Consider the following 26,387-nt stretch of genomic DNA (forward strand, 5'->3'; position numbering starts at 1 on the left):
CCCCAAGACAGCAGGTTAGTAAACTATTCTTTTGACACTTGGGTTTTGTGTAACACAATTATTAAAGTATGAACAAAGAAGGAAGTAAATCAGTTTGAGGTAGGAATTTTCATCTCAAAATAATAATTATTCATAAAATAACTGTCTAGTTGCTTTTTATGACCTCTTTAGCACCTACATGTCAATTAGTGGGAGCTACAATTTCAGAAAAACTGGAGCTGAAGTTTATGTGAAGTGATATTCATCTACGTCTAACAATTCTAAAGAAATAGTAAATGAAAAACATGGAATTATGTCAATGCACTGCTACACAGACAACAAACATTACCAGTATAGCAAGTTGAAGTTCCTCCCTGACCTCGTGCAGCGCACCAATATCATCCCATGTAACATCAGGTATTGTTGCAAACCCTTCACGTTTAGCTGACGGCTGAACATACTTCAACGCTTCCTGTCATAATATTACCAAACAATTTCTTTATACATTTCTGCCAATATTAAGTCACAGACCTTAAAATGTGTACATGTGGTAAATAGCAGGAAAACAGACAACACATGTAATATATGCTGGATGAATATAAGCATAATCCTCTGAGAAACAAACACAAACTTCAGTCAAAAGTTAATACAAAACATGTGTAACAGTTACATATTGATTGATTTCAAAGTATGCTTCTTCAAAGTATAAACATATAAAATCTTGTTTACACTAAAATAAATTATGCCGAACTACATTTCATTCCTTAATTAACAACAATACAACAATTAGGAACAGATGAAGGAACACTGTGCACAAGATGTCACTTTTTACCTTAAAATCTTCCATGGTAATATACAGATCCATTAGCTGAGCTTCTGTTAGTGGTGGATGTTCCTTCAACCATGACAGAACTGAAAAATGAAGTCACAAGCTTAAATACCCAGCTATCAAGCATATCAACAAAAGTAGAAAAAATTGCTCATTTATTTAAATGCAGCAACTCATCTCTTAACTATACAGTGTAACTTCCGAAAACCGAACGACCTCCGGACGAGCCTAAAAGTTTGGTTTTTGGAAGTTTCCGGAATTCAGAAGTTTGAAAATTTTTTAGGCAAAGTGGACGTGGTGCACGAGAGTTATGTTTTCTTACACGTAGGATGAAGGAGATTTTTATCCTTTTTAATTTGACAATTTCATATTGATGAATTGATTAATTAATTAATTAATTAATTAGATAATTAATTAAATTTACAAACATTAAGGATAATAAATACATAAATAGCAAATATAAAAAGAAACAACAGAACTTTAATAATAGCATTTACGCAAACATTTTCCACTTTGGAGTCCTGAGTTCGTCAACATTAATTAATGTTGATAATGCATAGTTAAATCAATGTAACTAATCATTTAAAACATCTATCTTTCTTTCATTCAAACATTAAGAGAGTTTTTAACACAAGATATTTAATTCATCACGCTTTCATAAATTGAATACAAATGAAAATAATCGCTAATTATTTCCTTACTTTTGCATCAAATGATCATTGTGATTATATAGCGTGTCAGAATAAACGCGCACCGCTAATAAATAAACAAAAGAACATGTTGACAGCGTTTCTGGATTATCAGGTGGCACTTTTAATCCAGCAAATATTTTGCTGTTCGGTTTTCAGAAGTCAATTTTAGTGTTAAAATATAAACGGTGCTTCAAAAATCGTCCGGTTTTCAGAATTCGGAAGTTCCGGTTTTCAGAGGTTAAAAATATATAGAAATAAGAACAGAAAAAACGGGACCTTGAGTTTCGTGCGGTTTTCAAAGGTTTCCGGTTTTCAGAAGGTCCGGTTTTCGGAAGTTACACTGTATGACCAAAACATGATTACTTTCAGTAGAAAAAGGTTGATTAACACAGTTACTCACCCGATAGATATTCACTACTTCTAACTGTTAACTTCACAGCAACTGCACCTTGAACACCATCTGTTTTAGTTTCACTTGTATCTTGGCAAGTTTCAGTGTGTTCATTATCTACTTCCATTTGACAATCACCTGTCAACTCTTTCCCTGCAAGTTCACTAGTAGTAATTTTATCCACCTCATTATTGTTCACACTTTGTGTACCTTCAACTGGTGCAACAAGTACACCTGAGTTGTCTTCTAAAGTTCTAGAATCATCTTTAATCCTATTTAAGTCTTCAGTTACTAAATTCTCACTTGTTTTTTGGCCATTAACAACATCATCTATTATTCCATTACATTTAGATGTGTTAGTTGTAGTATTGTCTGGTTTTGATGCCCATTGCAAAATGTTTTCACGGACAGAAATCGGGTCTGACTTTTCTATACTAACACTTGAACCAGGCTGTCCTGAACTTGAACCTACCACATTCATATCAACACTAACATCAGGCTGCTCCCCATTTAAGTTTGAAACTGGTTCAGTATCATTTATATTATGTCTAGACTGAGAGGAATTAGGGCAAGATTGAGTCAAATCAGTGCTGGTGCCAGGTTTTGTTGCAACAGTACTGGAACCAGCTGGCACATTAGTTTCTTTCTTAGACAGAGTAGAAGATACATCTGCTTCCTGAGTGTCAAATTTTTTCTCTGTAACTGTATTACTGATATCTGATCTTAAGTCTTGGAATACCCTGTAACAGAAAAGCAAACAATCTGATAATACAATGTCATATTACATCACATTCTTTCATCTTGATGACTTTTAACTCAAGATTAAATTTACCAAGACCAAAGTACTACACTTACATGAAATCACCTACCACAATTGGTGTATGTATATGTTGTAATAGAAGAGATGCATGCATATCAATGTTAATGAAAATTATAACTAATTCAAGACCACATAACTCGGCAATCAACAGTCTGACCTCACCAGTGCTCTGACTTTGACTTTACAAATATATTGTATGTGTACATAGGACAAGATTTCATTTAGAAACGAAGGTGTTAGAATGTAGATCCAGAATTGTGACACTTCTTTTATAATTCAAGGGAATAGAACTCTCAACCTACTTCAATATGTAATCTGAACCACAATTAAACTTGAAAGCGGTCTCACCGGTATACACATTCTGTTTATATAATTTTGACTAGGATTGGAAAAGGTGGTATATAATGCTTTACAACTTTGTTTTTGCTAAAATCTTGAAAGGGTTGTATCTTTTTTATTAAGTTTAGAAACTATATAAAATCCACCAAAACATTTTTGGAAGGTCTTATTAAATCTCTAAACAGATCAAACTTGTAAAAAAGCTTATAAATCTAAGATGTGTGAATGAGTAACTTTATGATGCCATAACTCAGCCAATATCAGTCAACATGAAAATACAGACAATATGCAAAACCAGCCTTGGAAATGAATCTTTTGTTGGTTGAAATCCCAATGGCAGTTTCAGATAGGTAGTCCAGGTAACTTTTGTGAAAGACAGACAGCACAAAATCAATATATCCCATATCCCTACATATGAAGAGACATTCTTAAACACTTCCTTGTATATCATGAAGAAGCTTACCTGTTAACTGCTGTCATGGCTGCCTCTCGAGTCAGTGCCATTAGATCAGCACCAACATAACCTGGTGTATTATGTGCCATGTATCTAAAGTCAAAATCTTGTGATAAGCGCAAATTTCTACATAGCACTTCTAGAATCCTGAAAGAGATGTAAATGTAACTTCAAGTTAGATATAGGGGTGACTATTGAGGCCAATTTTGACTACTGCAATACTATTGATATTGCTGAAAAACTATTGCGATACTATTCTATTGCAGGTTACTATTGCGATACTATTGCAATAGTTATCGGCCACCATGTTTTATAAGGTAAAACAAGGCAGTCTGAAAGACAGCTAAATCCCCCGCCACTGCTATGGATAGTGAAAGGATAAACCTTTGATTTTAGCTGTGACCTTGACCTTGAACTGACATGGCTGACTCATGAATTCTGCACAACGTCTTGATGAGGTGATCATTTGACCCAAGTTTCATGAAAATCCTTCAAGGGGTTTAGGAGATACAGGGCTGAAACCTTTGACCTTCAGTTGTGACCTTGACCTTGAGTTGACATGGCTGACTCATGAGTTCTTGATGAGGTGATCATTTGACCCAAGTTTGATGAAAATCCTTCAAGGGGTTTAGGAGATGCAGAGTGGACACAAAATGGAAGGCTCAAACCTTCTGACCCTTAGTTGTGACCTTGACCTTGAGCTGGCATGGTTGACTCATAATTTCTGCACATCGTTTTGATGAGGTAATCATTTTACCCAAGTTTTATAAAATTCCTTCAAGGGGTTTAGGAGATATAGAGCGGACACGATATGGAAGGCTCAAACCTTTGACCTTCAGTTGTGACCTTGACCTTGAGCCCACATGGCTGACTCATAAGTTCTGCACATCGCCTTGATGAGGTGATCGTTTGACCCAAGTTTGATGAAAATCCTTCAAGGAGTTTAGGAGATACGGACACAAAATGGAAGGCTCAAACCTTTGACCTTGAGTTGTGACCTTGACCCGACAAGGCTGACCCATGGGTTCTGCAAATCGTCTTGATGAGGTGATCATTTGACCCAAGTTTCATGAAAATCCTTCAAGGAGTTTAGAAGATTTAGAGCGGACACAAAATGGAAGGCTCAAAACCTTTGACCCTAAGTTTTGACCTTGACCTTGAGCTGGCATGGCTGATTCATGGGTTCTGCACATTGTCTTGATGAGGTGATCATTTGACCAAAGTTTTATAAAATTCCTTCAAGGGGTTTATGACATATAGAGCGGACACAAAATGGCAGGCTCAAACCTTTGAGTTGTGTCCTTGACCTTGAACCGACAAGGCTGACTCATGGGTTCTGCACATCGTCTTGATGAGGTGATCATTTGACCCAAGTTTCATGAAAATCCTTCAAGGGGTTTAGGAGATATGGACCGGACACGATTTTGTTACGGAAGGACGGACGGACGGAGACCATTCCTATAATCCCTCCGCCACGGTGGGGTATTAACTACCAACTGGCATTATTACACAGTGTAAGACACAGCACTGTTTATAATTGAGATGTTTGTTTAACTGAAATGGACAGAAATAAATGTAACATTAAATATTTTTAACAAGTTGTTCTATTTCTTGTCTTCCTTAGCTTTGAAACAATAAGTAAAACAATAAACCTATGCAAGGTATACTAAAACGAATCGGCCATTTTGTTGCATATGTAAATGTGTTTAATAACCCAACACGTCGAAAAAGACGAAAACTGACGGATCGGACTAAGGTGTACCAGCACTAAATGAAGGGCCCTACCGAACAGTTTGCTTTATCATACAAGTAGCCTACTTTCTCCATGTCCATAGTACTTTTTCTCATTCAAGATAAACAGGTTATTTAAATATATTTATTCAAAGTTTCTAAGAAACTAACTTTATTAATTATCTTCAAGACTTCTCAATCCTTTATGGTAGTTTAATTCCGTGAGGTTAATTATTGCAATGGAGACGTAAACATTTTCTGAGGCGCAAATAAAAGCTGGCTCTGTTTCTTGGTTTATAAATTAATTATTTCTGTATTTACTAAAATTTCAAAACTATCGATTGTTGAAGGAACTATCGGCAATTGTTATTGGATTGTGATTTCTCTATCGGTGCATACTATCTGGACACTCAGGATCGCAATGCATCGATATTTTGATGTATCATTACACCCCTAGTTAGATAAATTACTTTGACAATGTGTCCCTATTTATGAATAAGAAAGACATCTCTTAGTATATAAACACCTGTCAAACTAAGTACAAGCAGTTTTTTTCTTTTCCTAATTTCATATTAAGCTTCTGAAAAATTCGTAGGTCTCCTTATAAGGTTACATTTAAATGAAGGATACATAATACCTGACCATATCACACAGATATGTGTTAACAATTAACTGATTAATATGCTTTTTTACTGGGTAAAAAGATACAAGCCTGGCACACAGCAATCTCTATTGAACCACACTTTACCCATATGACCAAAAGTTGTGTTCCAAACATCATATCATGATGTTCATTGGTAGCAAATTGTTTGAAAATCCTTACATAGGGTAAAAAGGTGCAGAGTTTTCACGAAAGATTCTCTATTTGACCTTTGAAGTAAACCCACATGACCTAAAGATGCATCCTATGAGTTGTCTCACTATGTTGTTGCAAGTTATTTGAAAACCCTTATAATCTTGACATAGAATGACATCACCCAAAGTTTCATTCTGCACCTTACGTCATTATGGAGATTAAAAGACACAATATAATCCCTATTTGAACAGTGATCACACTGCAAACACTTGCTCCGGTATGAACACACCTTGACATATGTGCACTGCCTTGCTATAGTTAACATTTGTTGCAAATCATTTGAAAATTCTTCCTAAGACAAATATTATGTCTCTCACAAATTTTTAGGAGACCAAATTAATTTCATACTTCAATGCTAATCAAGTGGATAATCGAATGTATAGCAGAAATTTTAATCCTTTTTTACTTTAATTGAATTTGCATCATTTAACAGAATTTAAATAAGCATCACTAAGTTAACCTAATTTTTTTGAAGAACTGAATCAGTTTTCTGGTTTTCATTAAGCTTGAAATGAATTGGTGTGTTCAAAGTTTGTAGAAACTTATTAATTATTAATTATTAATCTCTAAAAAACAAATAAATGTCCACTTAGCACAAATACTGTAACAGTTTTTTGTTGTTGTTTTGGGTTTAACGCCATTTTTCAACAATATTTCAGTTATGTAATGGCTGGCAGTAAACCTAACCAGTGTTCCTGGATTCTGTACCAGTACAAACCTGTACTCCACAAATTACTGCCAACTTCCCCATATTAATCAGAGGTGGAGGACGAATGATTTCAGATACAATGTCTTTTATCAAATCGCCACGGAGAACATACGCCCAACCCAAGGATTGAACTCAGGACCCCGCGATCTGTAGATCTGCGTTCTACCTACTGAGCTCAGCAGGCATGTTTGTAATAGTTTTACAAGGCATGATTTCCATGGGGGAGACTGGTAAAATGACATTCTCAAATTTATTAGAATGAACTGAATTTTACTTCGTCAGAAAAGCTTCTCATCTGAGGTAATTTGAATTCAAAAATAGTTTTTATCATTCAAGTGAACAAATATTTACCTTAATCTTGACTGCTCGTCTGGTATACCAAGACATATTTCCCGATCAAATCTCCCTGCTCTCCGTAACGCAGGGTCTAGGGAGTCTGGTCGGTTTGTAGCACCAATTACTAATACATGACATGCAGGATTGGCATTCAAATCTGCAAAGAAAACAGTAAATCACTATTTCTAAGCAAAGTTAATATTGAGAATATCTACAACAACCAGAGAAGTCAACAAAATCTTAAAAGAGGTTATACAAACAAAACACATCAGAGACAGACAAGATGAGAAGATGTGACTCCCACAAGGTAATCTCTATATGGCTCAAAAACTTAAAAGTAGCCATATAAAACAGCCTACACTAGCATAAGATACAATTCCTTTGTGTAATGACATTAAACAGTAGTGTTATGTAGTTGAACTAGAGAAGATATTTAAACCTTACCATCCATACAAGCGAGTAATTGTGCTACAATCCTTCTCTCCATGTCCTTGGAGGCCGTCTCTCTCTTTGGTGTGATAGCATCTATCTCGTCTATAAACACCACACACGGTGCACTCTCCTGCAGTACATTACAAAATGTTCATACTACATCCTAGTCCAAGTATCAAAGCAGTAATGTTGCAATTTCCCCCAAAAGATACATTCTTAGCTCTTCTGTCATTTATAACTAACCAAATTTGATACATTTTTCAGCTGCATCTATCTCATCTATAAACACCACACACGGTGCACTCTCCTGTAGTACATTACAAAATGTTCATACTACATCCTAGTCCAAGTATCAAAGCAGTAATGTTGCAATTTCCCCCCAAAAGATACATTCTTAGCTCTTCTGTCATTTATAACTAACCAAATTTGATACATTTTTCAGCTGCGTTTTAATAAATTGTTCAGCAGAATAAAAAGAATACCGACTGCAGGTGTCAACATTCATCATAGGTCCCTGACATTAAGCAATATGAAAGAAAAGAGTTCCTGACCTCCTTATTCATCTACTGAGTATTAAGAAGTTAATAGTTTCAAAGCTATAGCTGTTATAGTTTTCAAGAATAGCTAGCCTAAACAAGAGTGCCAGACTGTCACAAAATACTCCTGTCGGATGAAAACTGACTTAGAGAGCGGACAAGGCTAAATTCACAGATTTTCGAGTAATTCATGGGCCATAATCCAAGAGTGCCCGGGGTGATTTGGGTGGCTATCGAACTTGGACAAGATATTATGCCCACAAACATTGTCAGCAAGTTTGGTGAAGATCGGATAAAAACTGTTTGACTTAGTGAGCGGACAAGGCTAAATTCGCAGTTTTTCGAGTAATTCAAGAGCCATAATCCAAGATTGCCTGGAGCGATTTTAGTGGTTATTGAACTTGGACAAGATATTATGCCCATAAACATTGTCAGCAAGTTTGGTGAAGATCGGATGAAAACTGTTCAACTTAGAGAGTGGACATGCTTTGGACGCTAACCGCCCACCCGCAAACCACTGTGTTCACATAATATGCCCTTCTTTCAGAGATGAGTGTATAAAAATACCTATGGCTGTAAATCTTACAAAATGAATAGAGTTATGCTTTTAAGCCTACATACTATTCTAATAATAAAGAAGTGTATTAAGTGTCAATGTGAACTTTTTAGCTCTTATAGAATTCATGAAAAGTGGACCTAAAGAAAATTAACTAAGGAATTCCAATTTTCTATGTACAAGAAAGGTTGAATCCTAACAAAAAATGCCAGTGAGAGCTCTGGTTCTTATCCTTCTTGCTCAAATTAAGACTATAAACAAGTGCATAAAGCTTCGACGCTATAGTTGTTATAGTTTTAATATGATTACTACATTTTTTTTTTCTTTTCAATACACAACATGTAATATTATACAATTATTGACTCTTGAGCCATTGGATATGATGTGATATTCACCGGAAGAGGGTAATATTGCCGTCTTCCTGTGAATATCACATTATATCCAATGGCTCAAGAGTTAATAACTGTTTTATTATATGGATTCAGGTTTATGAATAAGTAACAAATATTTGTTGCTTGAAAGTAACAATAAATAACTTCCACTCTATTTTGAGAAAGGAAAGTCACATTTAATGGGGAAAACCCACTAACCATTAAACATGAAATATATTTTGAAAGAAGATGAGCGGTGTCAGCCAATGAAATTTATGTTATTTTTAGAACATATAATAATATCAAATATAGCGTCATGTGATACTTAACTTTCCACAAAAACATACAGAACTTACCGCAGCTTTATCAAAGAGGTCTCTGATTTTCTCCTCGGAGTTGCCCGACACTCCAGACACTATTTCTGTAGCTGCTAGTTTTATCATGGCCAAATCCAGCTCCTATAAATAATCAATTATACAAACATGTAATCTAATACATCTAAAATGGTTGGAATCTCAGAATAAATGAATAAAGTTGTACAATTAACATGTTACTGTTACTGTTTGAACCTAATCTGATATGGTGTATACTGGTGCTTTGCTCAGATTTTGCTGATCTGTGACAAAGACCACAAATTGCAGTAAACTAATTACAGTTTTATCTGGTTTTTGCAAGTACCAGTTATAAAAGTCCTTGATAATAAACTGAGAAATAAGCAGTAACCAGGTTTTTACATAACGGGTGATGGAAAGATCAAGATTTCTTTAATTCTGTTCAAGTGTTCAGGCATAAAACATCAACTGTGTACATAACCATTTTAAAGCTGAATATGTAAATTAGAATCTTACCCCAGCTATGGCATTGGCGAGCAGAGTTTTACCACATCCTGGTGGACCATGAAGTAAGAACCCCCTGGGTGGGGTCACTCCCAGTTGCTGGTAGACCTCTGGGTGACGCATGTGCACCAGTAATTTGCAAATATCCTGATGAAATAAACCTTGTTCTTAGATTCTAGCTATCAGTATTTCAAATTAGATGCTAAACTGAAAACAGCTTAACATGCTATTGTTTTGCATATTTATCACAGCAAGTTTTAAATATTGTAGCAAGTTAAACCTGCTGTAAATATTTTGGCTAAGTTTATATAAATACAGTTTATTAAAGGTGAAATTACAGGTAAGTAACGTTTTAACAAAATCAGAAAACTGCAAATGTAAACTTTGACACTAAATAGTTGAAAGATCAAATTAAGCAGCTAAACCTCAAATAAAGAGAGGTAAACAACAAAATATTTGAATCTTAGTTATGATTATAGAGAGGTAAATCACATAACACCAGAACCTGAATTATAGAGAGGTAAATCACATTACATCAGAACCTGAATTATAGAGAGGTAAATCACATTACATCAGAACCTGAATTATAGAGAGGTAAATCACATTACACCAGAACCTGAATTATAGAGAGGTAAATCACATTACACCAGAACCTGAATTATAGAGAGGTAAATCACATTACACCAGAACCTGAATTATAGAGAGGTAAATCACATTACATCAGAACCTGAATTATAGAGAGGTAAATCACATTACATCAGAACCTGAATTACAGAGAGGTCAGTAACATTACATCAGAACCTGAATTATAGAGAGTAAATAACATTACATCAGAACCTGAATTATAGGGAGGTAAAGTAACATTTAATCAGAATCTGAGATTAAGAGGTAAATAACATTCATCAGAACCTGAATTATAGAGGTAATACACACTTCATCAGAACCTGATATACAGAGGTAAACATACAAGAACTGAAATTATAGAGAGGTAAATAACATTACATCAGAACCTGAATTATAGAGAGGTAAATAACATTACATCAGAACCTGATATACAGAGGTAAAAACATTCATCAGAACCTGATTATACAGAGGTAACAAACACTACATAGAACCTGTATCATACAGAGGTAAACAACACTTCATCAGAACTGTATCATACAGAGGTAAACAACATACATAAGAACTGTATCATACAGAGGTAAACACATACTTCATAGAACCTGTATCATACAGAGGTAAACACCACTTCATAAGAACCTGTATCATACAGAGGTAAACAACACTACATAAGAACATGTATCATACAGAGGTAAACAACACTTCATCAGAACCTGTATCATACAGAGGTAAACAACACTACATAAGAACCTGTATCATACAGAGGTAAACAACACTTCATAAGAACATGTATCATACAGAGGTAAACAACACTACATAAGAACCTGTATCATACAGAGGTAAACAACACTTCATAAGAACCTGTATCATACAGAGGTAAACAACACTTCATAAGAACCTGTATCATACAGAGGTAAACAACACTACATAAGAACCTGTATCATACAGAGGTAAACAACACTCTACATAAGAACCTGAGACAAAGATAGGTAGACAACACTACATTAGAACAAGTTTCAAAGATAACTTACAATTAAAGTGGTTTCATTGCCACCAACATCAGCAAAGGTCACACTGGACTTCTGTACAGACAATCCTGTAATTTATTGTATATCATGTAAACTTCTGAATTCTAAAGTATTAATGTTTCATCCTGAAAAATGACTATCAGAAAACAGAATATATCTGGCAAGATTTATATAGGAAGATTTACCTGACTATATGTATGATGCCATCAGAAAACCTGACAAAGTGACAAAATTTTCTACTTTCAGGTTTGCTGGTGACGATGCAACTCTAGAACAACAAAATGACAGAATCTGCACAATCAACAGCCCCATTTCCATATTTAAGTGTACATGTCTACTGAGAAATTATTCTGTAAGTAGTGTAAGATAACCAATGCTAAATTTCAGATCATGTTCTTTTTCAAAGAGACTATCTGCAGCATTGACAGTCTTTTCTAAATTAATTTATAGACGTTCCCTGACACAATATGAATAATTCAGAATTTAACTTCTTAAAAATATTTAAGATTTTATAAAATATAAATGGAACAGTTTTCTTAAGAGAATATTTAGACAGATTATAAATAAACACATACCTTTCTCCTTCCTGTCCTCAGAATCACTGTCGTCATGTTTCTTGATTTTTGAACCACTCTAATATAATAAACATTATACTTAAAATCAGTAGACCTGCTCAGAATTTTAGACTGGCATGGTAAAATTGACAGTTTTAAGGAATATATTCAACTACTTTGATTTCAAAAATGTTGATCTAAAATTATACTGAAATATATTAATCGGTGGTATAATAAATTTAATTTCTGAATTAATAATTAATATCAACCATAATGCAAGCCTCAATCCACTGATGTTGTTACAAAATGTCTGACAGCAAACTAGGCAGCAAAATTCAAGGAATTACACTCCTTTGCAAAAATTAATACTTTTGAACTAATCTACATAAAAACAGTTATTCATGTAATAATATAAAATTTCTATCTAGAAACTGGTTGATCACAACAGCCAGTAAAGCATGTAATATGTAAGTTAAAATTTCTTACACTTGGGCTAAAAAAAACACCTTAATTCTAGCCCAGATAAGCCACTGGATAATGCAAACATACTGTTATCTATTATTACCTTTTTTTTCTTGGGTGTTCTGTTGAGTTTACCTTTTCCCAAACCTCTTGCCTGACTCTGTGTTTCTGCTCCACCAATATCTATACTTTCTGCATTGTCTCTTTCCCTATTTTTCCTTGGGTCTATTAATGTAACACGTACATTTTCTACTGAATCCCCTGCCACTGGTGATTTTGGTGCCGAGTTGGTCACCCCAACATTGTCTGATGTTATACCACTGTGTAATAAACTAGCTTGGTGATCTGTCTCCGTTTTCCCTGAAAAAACACGATACAGTGTTCCTCCTTTCATTCTTGGGTCACTTTTACCTGATACGTAAGCACTAAATGAAGTCCTTGATGGTAAATCACCTAGGAATTTTTGTATAGTTACCTCCCTTGACTCCTTATTTTCAGGATTGTCTTTCTTAGAACTGACATTATCTCCCTTTCTATCTATAAAGTATTTATCATTAGCGGTCCTCCGTGGTCCTACAAGACCTGTTGAAGAGATGTTTCTCTCTAGCACATTAGGACTGGGGTAGAGCACCTTGGTTTCTGATTTCGACTTCTTTACAATTGTTGTTTTTGGTGTCTCCAAAGCTTTTCTTTTCTTGTCGTCTGCTGCAGGCTTTGACACATGTGTAGGGCTGTTTCTGTACATGTTCATCAATCTGTTGTTGATGGCATTAGAATCCTGTCAATAAGAGAATCTAATCTTGATTCAGGACAATATCTCACAGCTATTTTGATAGTAGAACAATATATTTATTTCATTATTTTACCACATGATACATTTTATTGAGACTTAATTGAAATTTCTCAATGAAATGACTAAAATTTTCCGCTTTGAAATTAATCATACAAGAAATTTTTTAGCAAAAGTTATGTTATTGTGTTGCAAGTACTGGGCAAGATAAAAGTGCAGGAACCCCAGATGGTGTCTCTTGGTGTGAAAATGACCTTAAACTGATCTGAAAGACACACCCTGCCTCAAATGAATGAAGTTATACATACCCTTAATATTCTTGTTTAAATAAGGCACCATCAGGCTGTAGAAAAGTCAATTAGCATGAACAGGAAACATCTTCCCCATTACCACTCAGATTATAATTAATCAATATAGATTGTTTCAAGATATAATTTATCTTCCACATACCTTGTACTCAACCAACTGCTCCATTTTGACAGATGAGGTAATATCCTCACCATCGGAGGAGGAGTATGAATCGTTGTTCACGGTAACCTCATCACCTCCATCCTCCGCCTCATCCTCAACATCAGGTATCTCTCGAGAATGTTCTGATACATTCTTCCATACATAGTGACCACTAAAACAACAAGAGGACCATGATGGTCGCTCACCTCTTCCCACATGACCCAGTTTTGAGTATGAAGTCGTTTCTTCTATTATTTGACATAGTGACCTAGTTTTTGAGCTCATGTGACCCAGTTTTGAACTTGACCTAGATATTATCAAGATAAAAATTCTGACCAATTTTCATGAAGATCCATTGAAAAATATGGTCTCTAGAGAGGTCACAAGGTTTTTCTATTATTTGACCTATTGACCTAGTTTTCGAAGGTACCTGACCCTGTTTTGAACTTTACCTAGATATCATCAAGGTGAACATTCTCACTAATTTTCATGAAGATCTCATGAAAAATATGGCCTCTAGAGAGGTCACAAGGTTTTTCTATTTTTATACCTACTGGCCTAGTTTTTGACCGCATGTGACCCAGTTTCGAACTTGACCTAGATATCACCAAGGTGAACATTCAGATCAATTTTCATGAAGATCCATTGAAAAATATGGCCTCTAGAGAGGTCAAAAGATTTTAATAATTTTAGACCTACTGACCTAGTTTTTTACCGCAGTTGACCCAGTTTCAAACTTGACCTAGATATCATCAAGATGAACATTCAGACCAACTTTCATACAGATCCCATGAAAAGTATGGCCTCTAGAGAGGTCACAAGGTTTTTTTTATTATTTGACCTACTGACCTAGTTTTTTAAGACACGTGACCCAGTTTCAAACTTGACCTAGATATCATCAAGGTGAACATTCTGACCAATTTTCATGAAGATCCATTCATAAGTATGGCCTCTAGAGAGGTCACAAGGTTTTTCTATTTTTAGACCTACTGACCTAGTTTTTGACTGCAGTTGACCCAGTTTCGAACTTGACCTAGATATCATCAAGATGAACATCCAGACCAATTTTCATACAGATCCCATGAAAAATATGGCCTTTAGAGAGGTCACAAGGTTTTTCTATTATTTGACCTACTGACCTAGTTTTTGAAGGCACGTGACCCACTTTCGAACTTGACCTAGATATCATCAAGATGAACATTCAGACCAACTTTCATACAGATCCCATGAAAAATATGGCCTCTAGAGAGGTCACAAGGTTTTTCTATTATTTGACCTACTGACCTAGTTTTCGATGGCACGTGACCCACTTTCGAACTTGACCTAGATATCATCAAGATGAACATTCTGACCAATTTTCATGAAGATCTCATGAAATATATGGCCTCTAGAGAGGTCACAAGGTTTTTCTATTTTTAGAACTACTGACCTAGTTTTTGACGGCACGTGACCCAGTTTCGAACTTGACCTAGATATCATCAAGATGAACATTCAGACCAACTTTCATACAGATCCCATGAAAAATATGGCCTCTAGAGAGGTCACAAGGTTTTTCTATTATTTGACCTACTGACCTAGTTTTTGAGGGCACGTGACCCAGTTTCGAACTTGACCTAGATACCATCAAGGTGAACGTTCTGACCAATTTTCATGAAGATCTTGTGAAATATATGGCCTCTAGAGAGGTCACAAGGTTTTTCTATTTTTAGACCTACTGACCTAGTTTTTGATGGCACGTGATCCAGTTTCGAACTTGACCTAGATATCATCAAGGTGAACATTCTGACCAATTTTCATGAAGATCTTGTGAAATATATGGCCTCTAGAGAGGTCACAAGGTTTTTCTATTTTTAGACCTACTGACCTAGTTTTTGATGGCACGTGACCCAGTTTCGAACTTGACCTAGATATCATCAAGGTGAACATTCTGACCAATTTTCATGAAGATCTTGTGAAATATATGACCTCTAGAGAGGTCACAAGGTTTTTCTATTTTTAGACCTACTGACCTAGTTTTTGATGGCACGTGACCCAGTTTCGAACTTGACCTAGATATCATCAAGATGAACATTCTGACCAACTTTCATAAAGATCCCATGAAAAATGTGACCTCTAGAGTGGTCACAAGCAAAAGTTTACGGACGCACGGACGCACGGACGCACGGACGGACGGACGACAGACGACAGACGCCCCGCGATCACAAAAGCTCACCTTGTCACTTTGTGACAGGTGAGCTAACAAAAAAGAACAGTGTACTGTCAGGACCCTCATTTCAGTTTGTTCTGGGGCCATTCCACCTTCTGCTTTTATTTAAAAAGTCCAATCTTTAAGAGCTTTAAATTTGATTTTTAATTTCAATCAACCTATAAAAAGATTCTCTGGAAGCATAGAATAACAACAAGATTTGGTTTTGCTGAGTTTGTTCATGAGAAATAATAAAATGTGTAAGACTCTTTGTGCCCCCAGCACTGTCTTTTTTGGACTACAAAAAGCAGTCTTTCTCCCATCCTAGGATTCATTTCATAAACAAGAGCTGTCACTAATGGTGACAAATGCCCCCACAGTGCCTTGACCTTTGACCTGGTGACCTTGACCTTTGACCTGGTGACCCCAAAGTCAGTAGGGGTCGTGTACTCAATAAGTACTATCAGCATGTGAAGTTTGAAGGTCCTGGGTGCAGTGGTGCGCGAGTAAAGTGCCTTCATGCAAAAAGTTAACGTCTGACCAGGTGACCTTGACCTTTGACCTACTGACTGGTCGTGTACTCAATAAGTACTATCAGCATGTGAAGTTTGAAGGTCCTATGTGCAGTGGTTCGCTAGTAAAGTGCCTTCATACAAAATGTTAACTTTGACCTGGTGACCTTGACCTTTGACCTGGTGACCCCAAAGTCAGTAGGGGTCGTGTATTCAATAAGTACTATCAGCATGTGAAGTTTGAAGGTCCTGGGTGCAGTGGTTCGCTATTAAAGTGCCTTCATGCAAAAAGTTAACGTTTGACCTGGTGACCTTGACCTTTAACCTGGTGACCCAAAAGTCAGTAGGGGTCGTGTACTCAATAAGTACTATCAGCACGTGAAGTTTGAAGGTCCTGGGTGCAGTGGTTCGCGAGTAAAGTGCCTTCATGCAAAAAGTTAACGTCGTGACGAACGAATGAACGATCTAACAAACGGACGGACAGTTGAAAACTAATATGCCTCCCTTCTGGGGCATAAAAAAATTATTGAACAAATATGCATTTTCCATCTTTAAAAGGTTTAGAACCTACAAAATGTACAACAATTTCTCCAAATCCAATGTAAATAGCTTTCTTTCCACTGACTCACTAGAGTGAATAATAAAGTTTTTATATCAAAATTTACTGAAAAGGTTAAAGCAGAGACTCAATCTTTGAGAAAACATAAAGTTCTGTTTACTTTTCCTCAACAAGCTCCTTCTCAGTGCTGCTGTTCTCATCAGTGTCTGACAATGGAGGAGGCGGATCATTATAGCTCGGCTTCTCCATGTAAGAGTATGCTAAAGCAAAAGTACAGTATGGTTATATAAGTATGTGATGTGTGCACGCATCTCAATATTTTATCATCGATACAGATGGTGCCCCCATTAGTTAGGATTTTGGAAGATACTATAATTTAAGAAACTTTGTTGTGTCCAGCATAAATCATTCATATAATGGTTCTTGTCCTCCCCTGACTAACCTTGTTACATCAGCTAATTGTAAATAAAGAATTACAAAGTACTGCACTATCCACAGGTTTACAAATGGGAGTATTTACAAACAGGTGTATTAAGTACTGCAATGTGCACAGGTTTGTAAAAAGGTGTATTAAAGTACTGCACAGTAGACAGGTTACATATATTTCAGGTATATGAAGTACTGCAGTGTAGACAAGTTTACAAAAAAGTGTGTGAAGTACAGCAGTGTAGACAAGTTTACATAAAAGTGTGTGAAGTACTGCAGTGTAGACAAGTTTACATAAAAGTGTGTAAAGTATTGCACTGCAGACAAATGTATGAAGTATTGCACTGTTGGGCATTTTTACATACAACTGTATGAAGTATTGCACTGTAGACAGGTTTACATACAATGTATGAAGTATTGCACTGTTGGGCATTTTTACATACAACTGTATGAAGTATTGCAAGTGTAGACAGGTTTACATACAACTGTATGAAGTATTTCACTGTCAGCATTTTTACATACAACTGTATGAAGTATTGCACTGTAGACAGGTTTACATACAATGTATGAAGTATTGCACTGGTGGCATTTTACATACAACTGTATGAAGTATTGCAAGTGTAGACAGGTTTACATACAACTGTATGAAGTATTTCACTGTCAGCATTTTTACATACAACTGTATGAAGTATTGCACTGTAGACAGGTTTACATACAATGTATGAAGTATTGCACTGTTGGGCATTTTTACATACAACTGTATGAAGTATTGCACTGTAGACAGGTTTACATGTAAGTGTATGAGGTATTGCACTGTAGACATGTTTACATACAAGTGTAATAAGTATTGCATTCATATGCTCACAATACAGCCATTTTGGACATAACCACAAAGTTAATGCTCAAGAAATAAAATGATTTCACAGTATTGCATTGTACACAGTTTATATTTAAGTATACAGAGATAAATGTGTCATTTTTGGTATCTTTGTCTTCTTTTAACTAATGTTAGTTTTTTACAGAAAAATAAGTACCAATTTTCTAAGATACTGTAGGATTTCTCGTCTCAATACTACTGATACATGTATACAGTGCAAATCTCCATCAGATCATGTGCAGGGCAAGCCTATCATTAACTTGTCAACTAAATTTACCTTTATCCACATACTGTATAAACATACTTTTCTTCTTCCTTCCATATTCCCTGAAAAAAGTGCACAGGGCTGAAAACTATTTAAATAACAAGAGCACCGCCTTGCGGGTGCAGACGCTCATCTGATTATTTTGTCTCTGTATAATAGAAATACTGTCCTACCCTTGTGTTTTTATGATATTTTATAAGTCCAAAAGGGGCCATAATTCTTGCAAAAAGCAGGATGGAGTTAAGTTTCTTGCTGTACAGAGTCAGCTTTTGATGGTGAACAAGTATTGCAAGTTTTAAAGCAATAACTTTGATAGGTTAGGAGAAAAGCTGACCTAAACACAAAACTTAACCAAGAAATCTGATTTTCTAATTCCAAAAAGGGCCATAATTTTGCAAAAAGCAATGTAGAGTTATGGTACTTGCTGTGCAGAGTAGGCTTTTAATGGTGAATAACCGCTCCAAGTTTTAAAGCAATAGCTTTGACTGTTAAGGAGAAAAACTGACCTATAACACAAAACTTAACCAAGAAATCTGACATTTTCTAAGTCCAAAAGGGGCCATAATTCTTGCAAAAAGCAGGATGGAGTTATGTTTCTTGCAGTACAGAGTCACCTATTGATGGTAAACAAGTGTTGCAAGTTTTAAAGCAATAGCTTTGATAGTTTAGGAGAAAAGCTGACCTAAACATAGAACTTAACCAGGCAAGAAAAACGCCAATGCCAATGCCGATCAAGTGATGACAATAACTCATCTTTTTTTTTTAAAAAATCAGATGAGCTAAAGAGAAGTACCAGTTTAATGCACACAAGCTGGAAATGTAAAGTTCTTTGGTATGACTTAAGATTAAACTCAAATGAAAACTGCAAAACAACTTCCACGAAAATCTTGTTTTCTTCTTGCCATGTCATTGTCAGCTCTATGAAACCAAAGATTATGCAAGTGTAAAACAAGAGATGTGTTTGCAAAACACTCTTGAAATGGCACAAGTGACAAAGGGTTGTTAGGTTTAGTTTAAAAGTCCTTTTCCGTGACCTTTGACCTTGGATGTGTGGACCTGACTCTTGCAGCTGATACACCTTCTCAATATGATTAAAATTTGTGTAAAGTGTCACTGAAATCTCTTGAATGGCTTAAAATTTACAGCTGACAGTCTCTTTTTAATTTCAGACTGACAAACTACAGTACAATAACTAAATGACTCCCTTTGGTGGCTTAAAAAACATAATGTCAAGTTTCACTTGGATAGTGTCAATATATCGGTTATACATTTTAAAGTATACCTTCATGCCAAATTTGACCAAAAGAGCTTCACCATGTCCAAAAATATTAACAAGAAATGAATTCTATTCTTGTTTTAATACAATGACCTTCAGCTCCACAAAAAAATATTAATCATAATGGTCAACAAACCTAGTTTCTACACTGTACCGGAAGCTAAAGACTGGTTTATTATATACATATGAATTTTCTCTCTGAAATGCAGCCTGTAATTCACTAGCAAATATAAAACCCTGGATTCAACTTAAGTTCAAACTTAAAATATGGCAAAATATTCAATGGTTGGACAACTTGCTTTAGTAATGACAGCAAATATTAATATGAAGACGTCAGAAAAGACATAAACAAGTTTTCAGTCTTATTAACGGAGGTCAATTTTGGCTGATATAACACTAGAAATAGGTATATGTATGAAATAAAATGAGCCGTGCCATGAGAAAACCATCATAGTGGGTTTGCAACCAGCATGGATCCTGACCAGCCTGCGCATCCGCGCAGTCTGGTCAGGATCCATGCTTTTCGATTACAGTTTCTCTAATTACTATAGGCTTTGAAAGCGAACAGCATGGAGCCTGACCAGACTGCGCGGATGCGCAGGCTGGTCTGGATCCATGCTGGTCGCAAACCCACTATGTTGGTTTTCTCATGGCGCGGCTCAAATGGTTATTAAAACAGTACAATGTTCTTCAATTCAGCTCTCATGGATTTTGCAAAACTGGATTGCACTTGGCACAAGTGCATTGTGGGATGCAGGCCAAGCAAAATCCACTTTAATTGAATACAACATTGCAGATCAAGGAATTGTTATAAGCCTAACTCAATTTCATTGGATACCAAATTCTATTTTTCACTGAAAGTAGCCTTGAAATTGTTCAGCAAGTCCTACCACATTCCCAACATTACTTTCAATACTGAACACCTACATACCAAGGATGTTATTTAAGCAATGTTTTTTAACCTTGGCTGCCAATGATAAAACTTTTCTTTTCAAACCTATACACAAACTTTCACTACATACCTGTACTGTAACAGAACATAAACTCAGCGGAAACGGAAGTTCTATTTTTAGTAACACAGCCAATGCCCTTGACCACCAAGAGTCTAACAAAGCCTTAAAGACATCCCAACTTCCCATTCAATCTTGTGAACTTAGATGCAATATTTTCACATTTCATCCAAACAGTGCAGTGTCAAGAACTCAAATGTTTACCACAAATTGAAATGGTAAAACATGTCTCTATGCAATTTTTATTTTACTTGTATCATTTTGATTAGATTAATTTTGATGCACGAAAATTGTACCAATTTTCAAGTCCAAAAAGGGCTATAATTCAGCCAAAATAGTTGACAGAGTTATGTATTCTTGCCTACAGATAGAGACTGTTATAATAAACAAGTGATAAAAGTTTCAAAGCCATATGTCAAACAGTTTACACAAAATATGAAAAACTTAACCGAGAATTGTAAGTTAAAAGGGGCCATAATTCAGCCAAAATCCTCGATGGAGTTTTGTACTCTTGCCTTAAACTGGACATGGTGATGGTACACAAGTATTGAAAGTTTCAAAGCTTTATCTCAAAAGGTTATGTCCAAATGTGGACTGGTATGAAAAACTTAACTGGTTAAGGTGTGATGCAGACACCTACGCAGTCAGGGCTTTTTCACCCTATCTCACGGGGCCGATATTCGGCCCCATTCCCAATGCCAAATATGCTCTATTTTTCCCAATCTGGATAAAAAAATTCCCAATCCAATGAAAAATTTCCCAACTGAAATCAGTTACTTTCTGTTTTTCAATAATAATTCTTGCACAATTAGTTTTGTTTGCCAAGTAAATCAAAGAAAATGTTGGAACAAGAGGACCATGATGGTCCTGAATCGCTCACCTGTCCCCACATGACCCAGTTTTAAACCGAGTATGATGTCGTTTTTTTCTATTATTTGATATTGTGACCTAGTTTTTGAGCTCATGTGACCCAGTGTTGAATCTGATCTAGATATCATCAAGATAAAAATTCTAACCAATTTTCATGAAGATCCACTGAAAAATATGGCCTCTAGAGAGGTCACAAGATTTTTTATTATTTGACCAACTGACTTAGTTATTGAAGCACGTGACCCAGTTTCGAACAAGACCTAGATATCATCAAGGTGAACATTCTGACCAATTTTCATGAAGATCCATTCAAAAGTATGGCCTCTAGAGAGGTCACAAGGTTTTTCTATTTTTAGACCTACTGACCTAGTTTTTGACCGCAGTTGACCCAGTTTCAAACCTGACCTAGATATCATCAAGATGAACATTCAGACCAATTTTCATATAGTTCCCATGAAAAATATGGCCTCTAGAGAGGTCACAAGGCTTTTTAGTTATTTGACCTACTGACCTAGTTATTAAAAACACGTGACCAAGTTTTGAACAAGACCTAGATATCATCAAGGTGAACATTCTGACTTATTTTCATGAAGATCCGTTGAAAAGTATGGCCTCTAGAGAGGTCACAAGGTTTTTCTATTTTTAGACCTACTGACCTAGTTTTTGACCGCAGTTGAACAAGTTTCGAACTTGACCTAGATATCATCAAGATAAAAATTCTGACCAATTTTCATACAGATCCCATGAAAAATATGGCCTCTAGAAAGGTCACAAGGTTTTTTTGTTATTTGACCTACTGACCTAGTTATTGAAGGCACGTGACCCAGTTTCGAAACTGACCTAGATATCATCAAGGTGAACATTCTGACCAATTTTCATGAAGATCCATTCACAAGTATGGCCTCTAGAGAGGTCACAAGGTTTTTCTATTTTTAGACCTACTGACCTAGTTTTTGACCGCAGTTGACCCAGTTTCGAACTTGACCTAGATATCATCAAGATGAACATTCTGACCAACTTTCATACAGATCCCACGAAAAATATGGCCTCTAGAGAGGTCACAATGTTTTTTTTATTATTTGACCTACTGACATAACTTTCGTGAAGATCCCATGAAAAATATGGCCTCTAGAGAGGTCACAAGGTTTTTTTATTATTTGACCTACTGACCTACTTTTTGTCCGCAGTTGACCCAGTTTCGAACTTGCACTAGATATCATCAAGATGAACATTCTGACCAACTTTCATACAGATCCCATGAAAAATATGGCCTCTAGAGAGGTCACAAGGTTTTTTTATTATTTGACCTACTGACCTAGTTTTTGATCGCAGTTGACCCAGTTTCGAACTTGACCTAGATATCATCAAGATAAACATTCTGACCAACTTTCATACAGATCCCATGAAAAATATGGCCTCTAGAGAGGTCACAAGGTTTTTTTATTATTTGACCTACTGACCTAGTTTTTGATCGCAGTTGACCCAGTTTCGAACTTGACCTAGATATCATCAAGATAAACATTCTGACCAACTTTCATAAAGATCCCATGAAAAATGTGACCTCTAGAGTGGTCACAAGCAAAAGTTTACGCACGCACGGACGCACGCACGGACGCACGCACGCACGGACGACGGACGACGGACGCTGCGTGATCACAAAAGCTCACATTGTCACTTTGTGACATGTGAGCTAAAAACCAACTCGTTTCTATTTTTAGCAACATGACCGTCTGCAACCTCGGCAAAAAATAATTACAAGATTTTGCTGAAGAAATGTATGATTTGTATGCAAAAACCTCTCAAAATGCATAAAAACACAAATATTAATTGAATAAAGTACCCAAAACATGTTGACAGGTAGTTCTTATACCATTAAAATCAATTGTCACGTATTTTCGGGACCCAGTTTTACACTCGAAAATACACGCACTTTGCCATTCTACTTTTTGGATTTCAGTTATAACTTTGGTGAAAACAAACTGTAAACACAAATTTTAGCATGACAAATAAAGAGTTACAGTATTTTTAGGCAATATTGGAACACAATCCTGAAAAAAAAAATCCAAAAATTTCACAAAGGGATACTGTCTACCAGTGAAATTTGAAACTGAAGATTTAAACTAATATATATTAATTAAAAACTCAATTTGTCAGTGTATTTTCCCAAATTTGACAATTTACCGCGTTAAAAATTCCCAATATGACCAGGGGCCTTTTTCCCAAAACCCCCTGAAAAAGCCCTGGCAGTGGTGAGTAGGATAGCTCTATTTATTCTTCGAATAGTCGAGCTAAAAAATACTGTTTATGTAAATGAACTGATTGAAAAAGTTATGGCGGTGGACAAAGCAATAATAAATTACACACAAACAAAATGACTACTCACGGGTATTTATCCTGTAGATATTCTGCCATAAGAGGGATACTGACAAAATTCTTGTTTGCTCTACTTTCTAGATACTGAAAAAATGTTAAATGATAATAATTTTTGCAAATCAAGTAAAAAAATATCTGAAAATCTTATGTAATAGTCAAAAAAGAAGTCTGCATGCAATTCTGAATCATATCATGAAGACGACTGTTTTTTATGCAAAAAGGAATGTCTGCACCCAAACTTTCTCCAGACAATACCAAGCTATATACTGAAGTTACTGTAATATCCTACATGTCAACTACCAGATACTACACATTTTCATCTAGATCAAAATTCAGCTTATCAGTGAAAGCACTTGTGCATTTATATGTAATGAAAAAAAGAAGACTTTGGTTAGGTTTCATTTCAGTGTGTATGTGAAACAGCTTAGGCCCTAAGAACAAATAACAAGAGCACTGCCTACGGGTGCCATCGTTCGTCTGCAAATGCTGGTCAGTATGCAAGAAGAGTTATAGTTCAGAATTTCTAAGTACAAAAAAGGGCAATAATTCTGACAAAATACAAGTTAGAGTTATGGTTCTTGGCCTACACAGTCAACTAATGGTGATAAACAAGTGTGCAAAGTTTCAAAGCTGTAGCTCTTATAGGTTTTGAGATAAGGTGGACCTAAACAAAAATTTTAACCAAGAAACTCAAATTTTCTAAGTACAAAAAGGGCCATAATTTTGACAAAGTGCATATCAGAGTTATGGTTCTTGGCCTACACAGTCACCTAATGATGACTAAAAAGTTTCAAAGCTGTAGCTCTTATGGTTTTTGAGGAAAGGTGGACCTATACAAAAAGTTTAACCATGCCGACAATGAAGTGACGACAATACCTTGTAGATTTTTTTTAAGCTTTATTCCATTTGCCCTTTGTCAGATCTTAAAAAAAATAATGGGACTAAAACAAGACCAAAAACAGTCTTTTCAGAACTGAGGTGCAACATAATTATAGCTTGATTTTCATCTATTGCCAAGATGTATACACTTTTACAGAAATCTACTGATGTAAAATGAAAGATTTGTCTACATAATTATAGTGGTAAACAAGAGTTGTCACTAACGGTGACAAATGCCCCCTGGTGACCTTGACCTTTAACCTGGTGACCCAAAAGTCAGTAGGGGTTGTGTACTCAATAAGTACTATCAGTATGTGAAGTTTAAAGGTCCTTGGTGCAGTGGTTCGCGAGTAAAGTGCCTTCATGCAAAAAGTTAACATTGGACCATGTGACCTTGACCTTTGACCCCAAAGTCAGTAGGGGTCGTGTACTCAATAAGTAATATCAGCATGTGAATTTTGAAGGTCCTGTGTGCAGTGGTTTGCGAGTAAAGTGCCTTCATGTAACAAGAGGACCATGATGGTCCTGAATCGCTCACCTGTCCCCACATGACCCAGTTTTGAACTGAGTATGACGTCATTTTTTCTATCATTTGACATAGTGACCTAGTTTATGAGCTCATGTGACCCAGTTTTGAACCTGACCTAGATATCATCAAGATGAACATTCCGACCAAATTTCATACAGATCCCATAAAAAATATGGCCTCTAGAGAGGTCACAAGGTTTTTTTATTATTTGACCTACTGACCTACTTATTGATGGCACGTGACCCTGTTTCGAACTTGACCTAGATATAATCAAAGTGAACATTTTGACCAATTTTCTTGAAGATCCATTCAACAGTATGGCCGCTAGACAGGTCACAAGGTTTTTCTATTTTTAGACCTACTGACCTAGTTTTTGACCGCAGTTAACCCAGTTTCGAACCTGACCAGGATATCATCAAGATGAACATTCAGACCAACTTTCATACAGATCCCATGAAAAATATGGCCTCTTGGGAGGTCACAAGGTTTTTTATTATTTGACCTACTGACCTAGTTTTTGATGGCACTTGACCCACCTTTGAACCTGACCTAGATATCATCAAGGTGAACATTCAGACCAATTTTCATGAAGATCCATTGAAAAATATGGTCTGTAGAGAGGTCAAAAGATTTTTCTATTTTTAGACCTACTGACCTAGTTTTTGATGGCATGTGACCCAGTTTCGAACTTGATCTAGATATTATCAAGATGAACATTCAGACTGATTTTCATACAGATCCCATGAAAAATATGGCCTCTAGAGAGGTCACAAGGTTTTTCTATTATTTGACCTACTGACCTAGTTTTTGATGGCACGTGACCCAGTTACGAACTTGACCTAGATATCATCAAG

The 26,387-nt window shown here is 35.9% G+C and overlaps 1 protein-coding gene across 5 annotated transcripts in view; it reads right to left on the reverse strand.

The window, feature by feature from the left end:
* The window catches only part of LOC123564260 (uncharacterized), a 49,948-nt gene that overhangs the window by 11,581 nt on the left and 11,980 nt on the right, over window positions 1-26,387 (reverse strand). For all 5 annotated transcript variants that reach the window (XM_053536872.1, XM_053536869.1, XM_053536871.1 and 2 more), the window contains exons 3-17: window positions 24,136-24,209; window positions 18,609-18,658; window positions 17,189-17,288; window positions 13,773-13,944; window positions 12,636-13,310; window positions 12,092-12,149; window positions 11,520-11,584; window positions 9,880-10,014; window positions 9,388-9,489; window positions 7,581-7,698; window positions 7,152-7,293; window positions 3,514-3,651; window positions 1,901-2,631; window positions 812-891; window positions 329-451 (exon numbers count right to left, since the gene is read on the reverse strand). In XM_053536872.1, the coding sequence (XP_053392847.1) occupies window positions 329-451; window positions 812-891; window positions 1,901-2,631; window positions 3,514-3,651; window positions 7,152-7,293; window positions 7,581-7,698; window positions 9,388-9,489; window positions 9,880-10,014; window positions 11,520-11,584; window positions 12,092-12,149; window positions 12,636-13,310; window positions 13,773-13,944; window positions 17,189-17,288; window positions 18,609-18,658; window positions 24,136-24,209 (2,763 nt within the window). The remainder of the gene's footprint in view (window positions 1-328; window positions 452-811; window positions 892-1,900; window positions 2,632-3,513; window positions 3,652-7,151; window positions 7,294-7,580; window positions 7,699-9,387; window positions 9,490-9,879; window positions 10,015-11,519; window positions 11,585-12,091; window positions 12,150-12,635; window positions 13,311-13,772; window positions 13,945-17,188; window positions 17,289-18,608; window positions 18,659-24,135; window positions 24,210-26,387) is intronic.

The sequence above is a fragment of the Mercenaria mercenaria genome, chromosome 2 (genome assembly GCF_021730395.1).
Source record: "Mercenaria mercenaria strain notata chromosome 2, MADL_Memer_1, whole genome shotgun sequence".
NCBI lineage: Eukaryota > Metazoa > Mollusca > Bivalvia > Venerida > Veneridae > Mercenaria > Mercenaria mercenaria.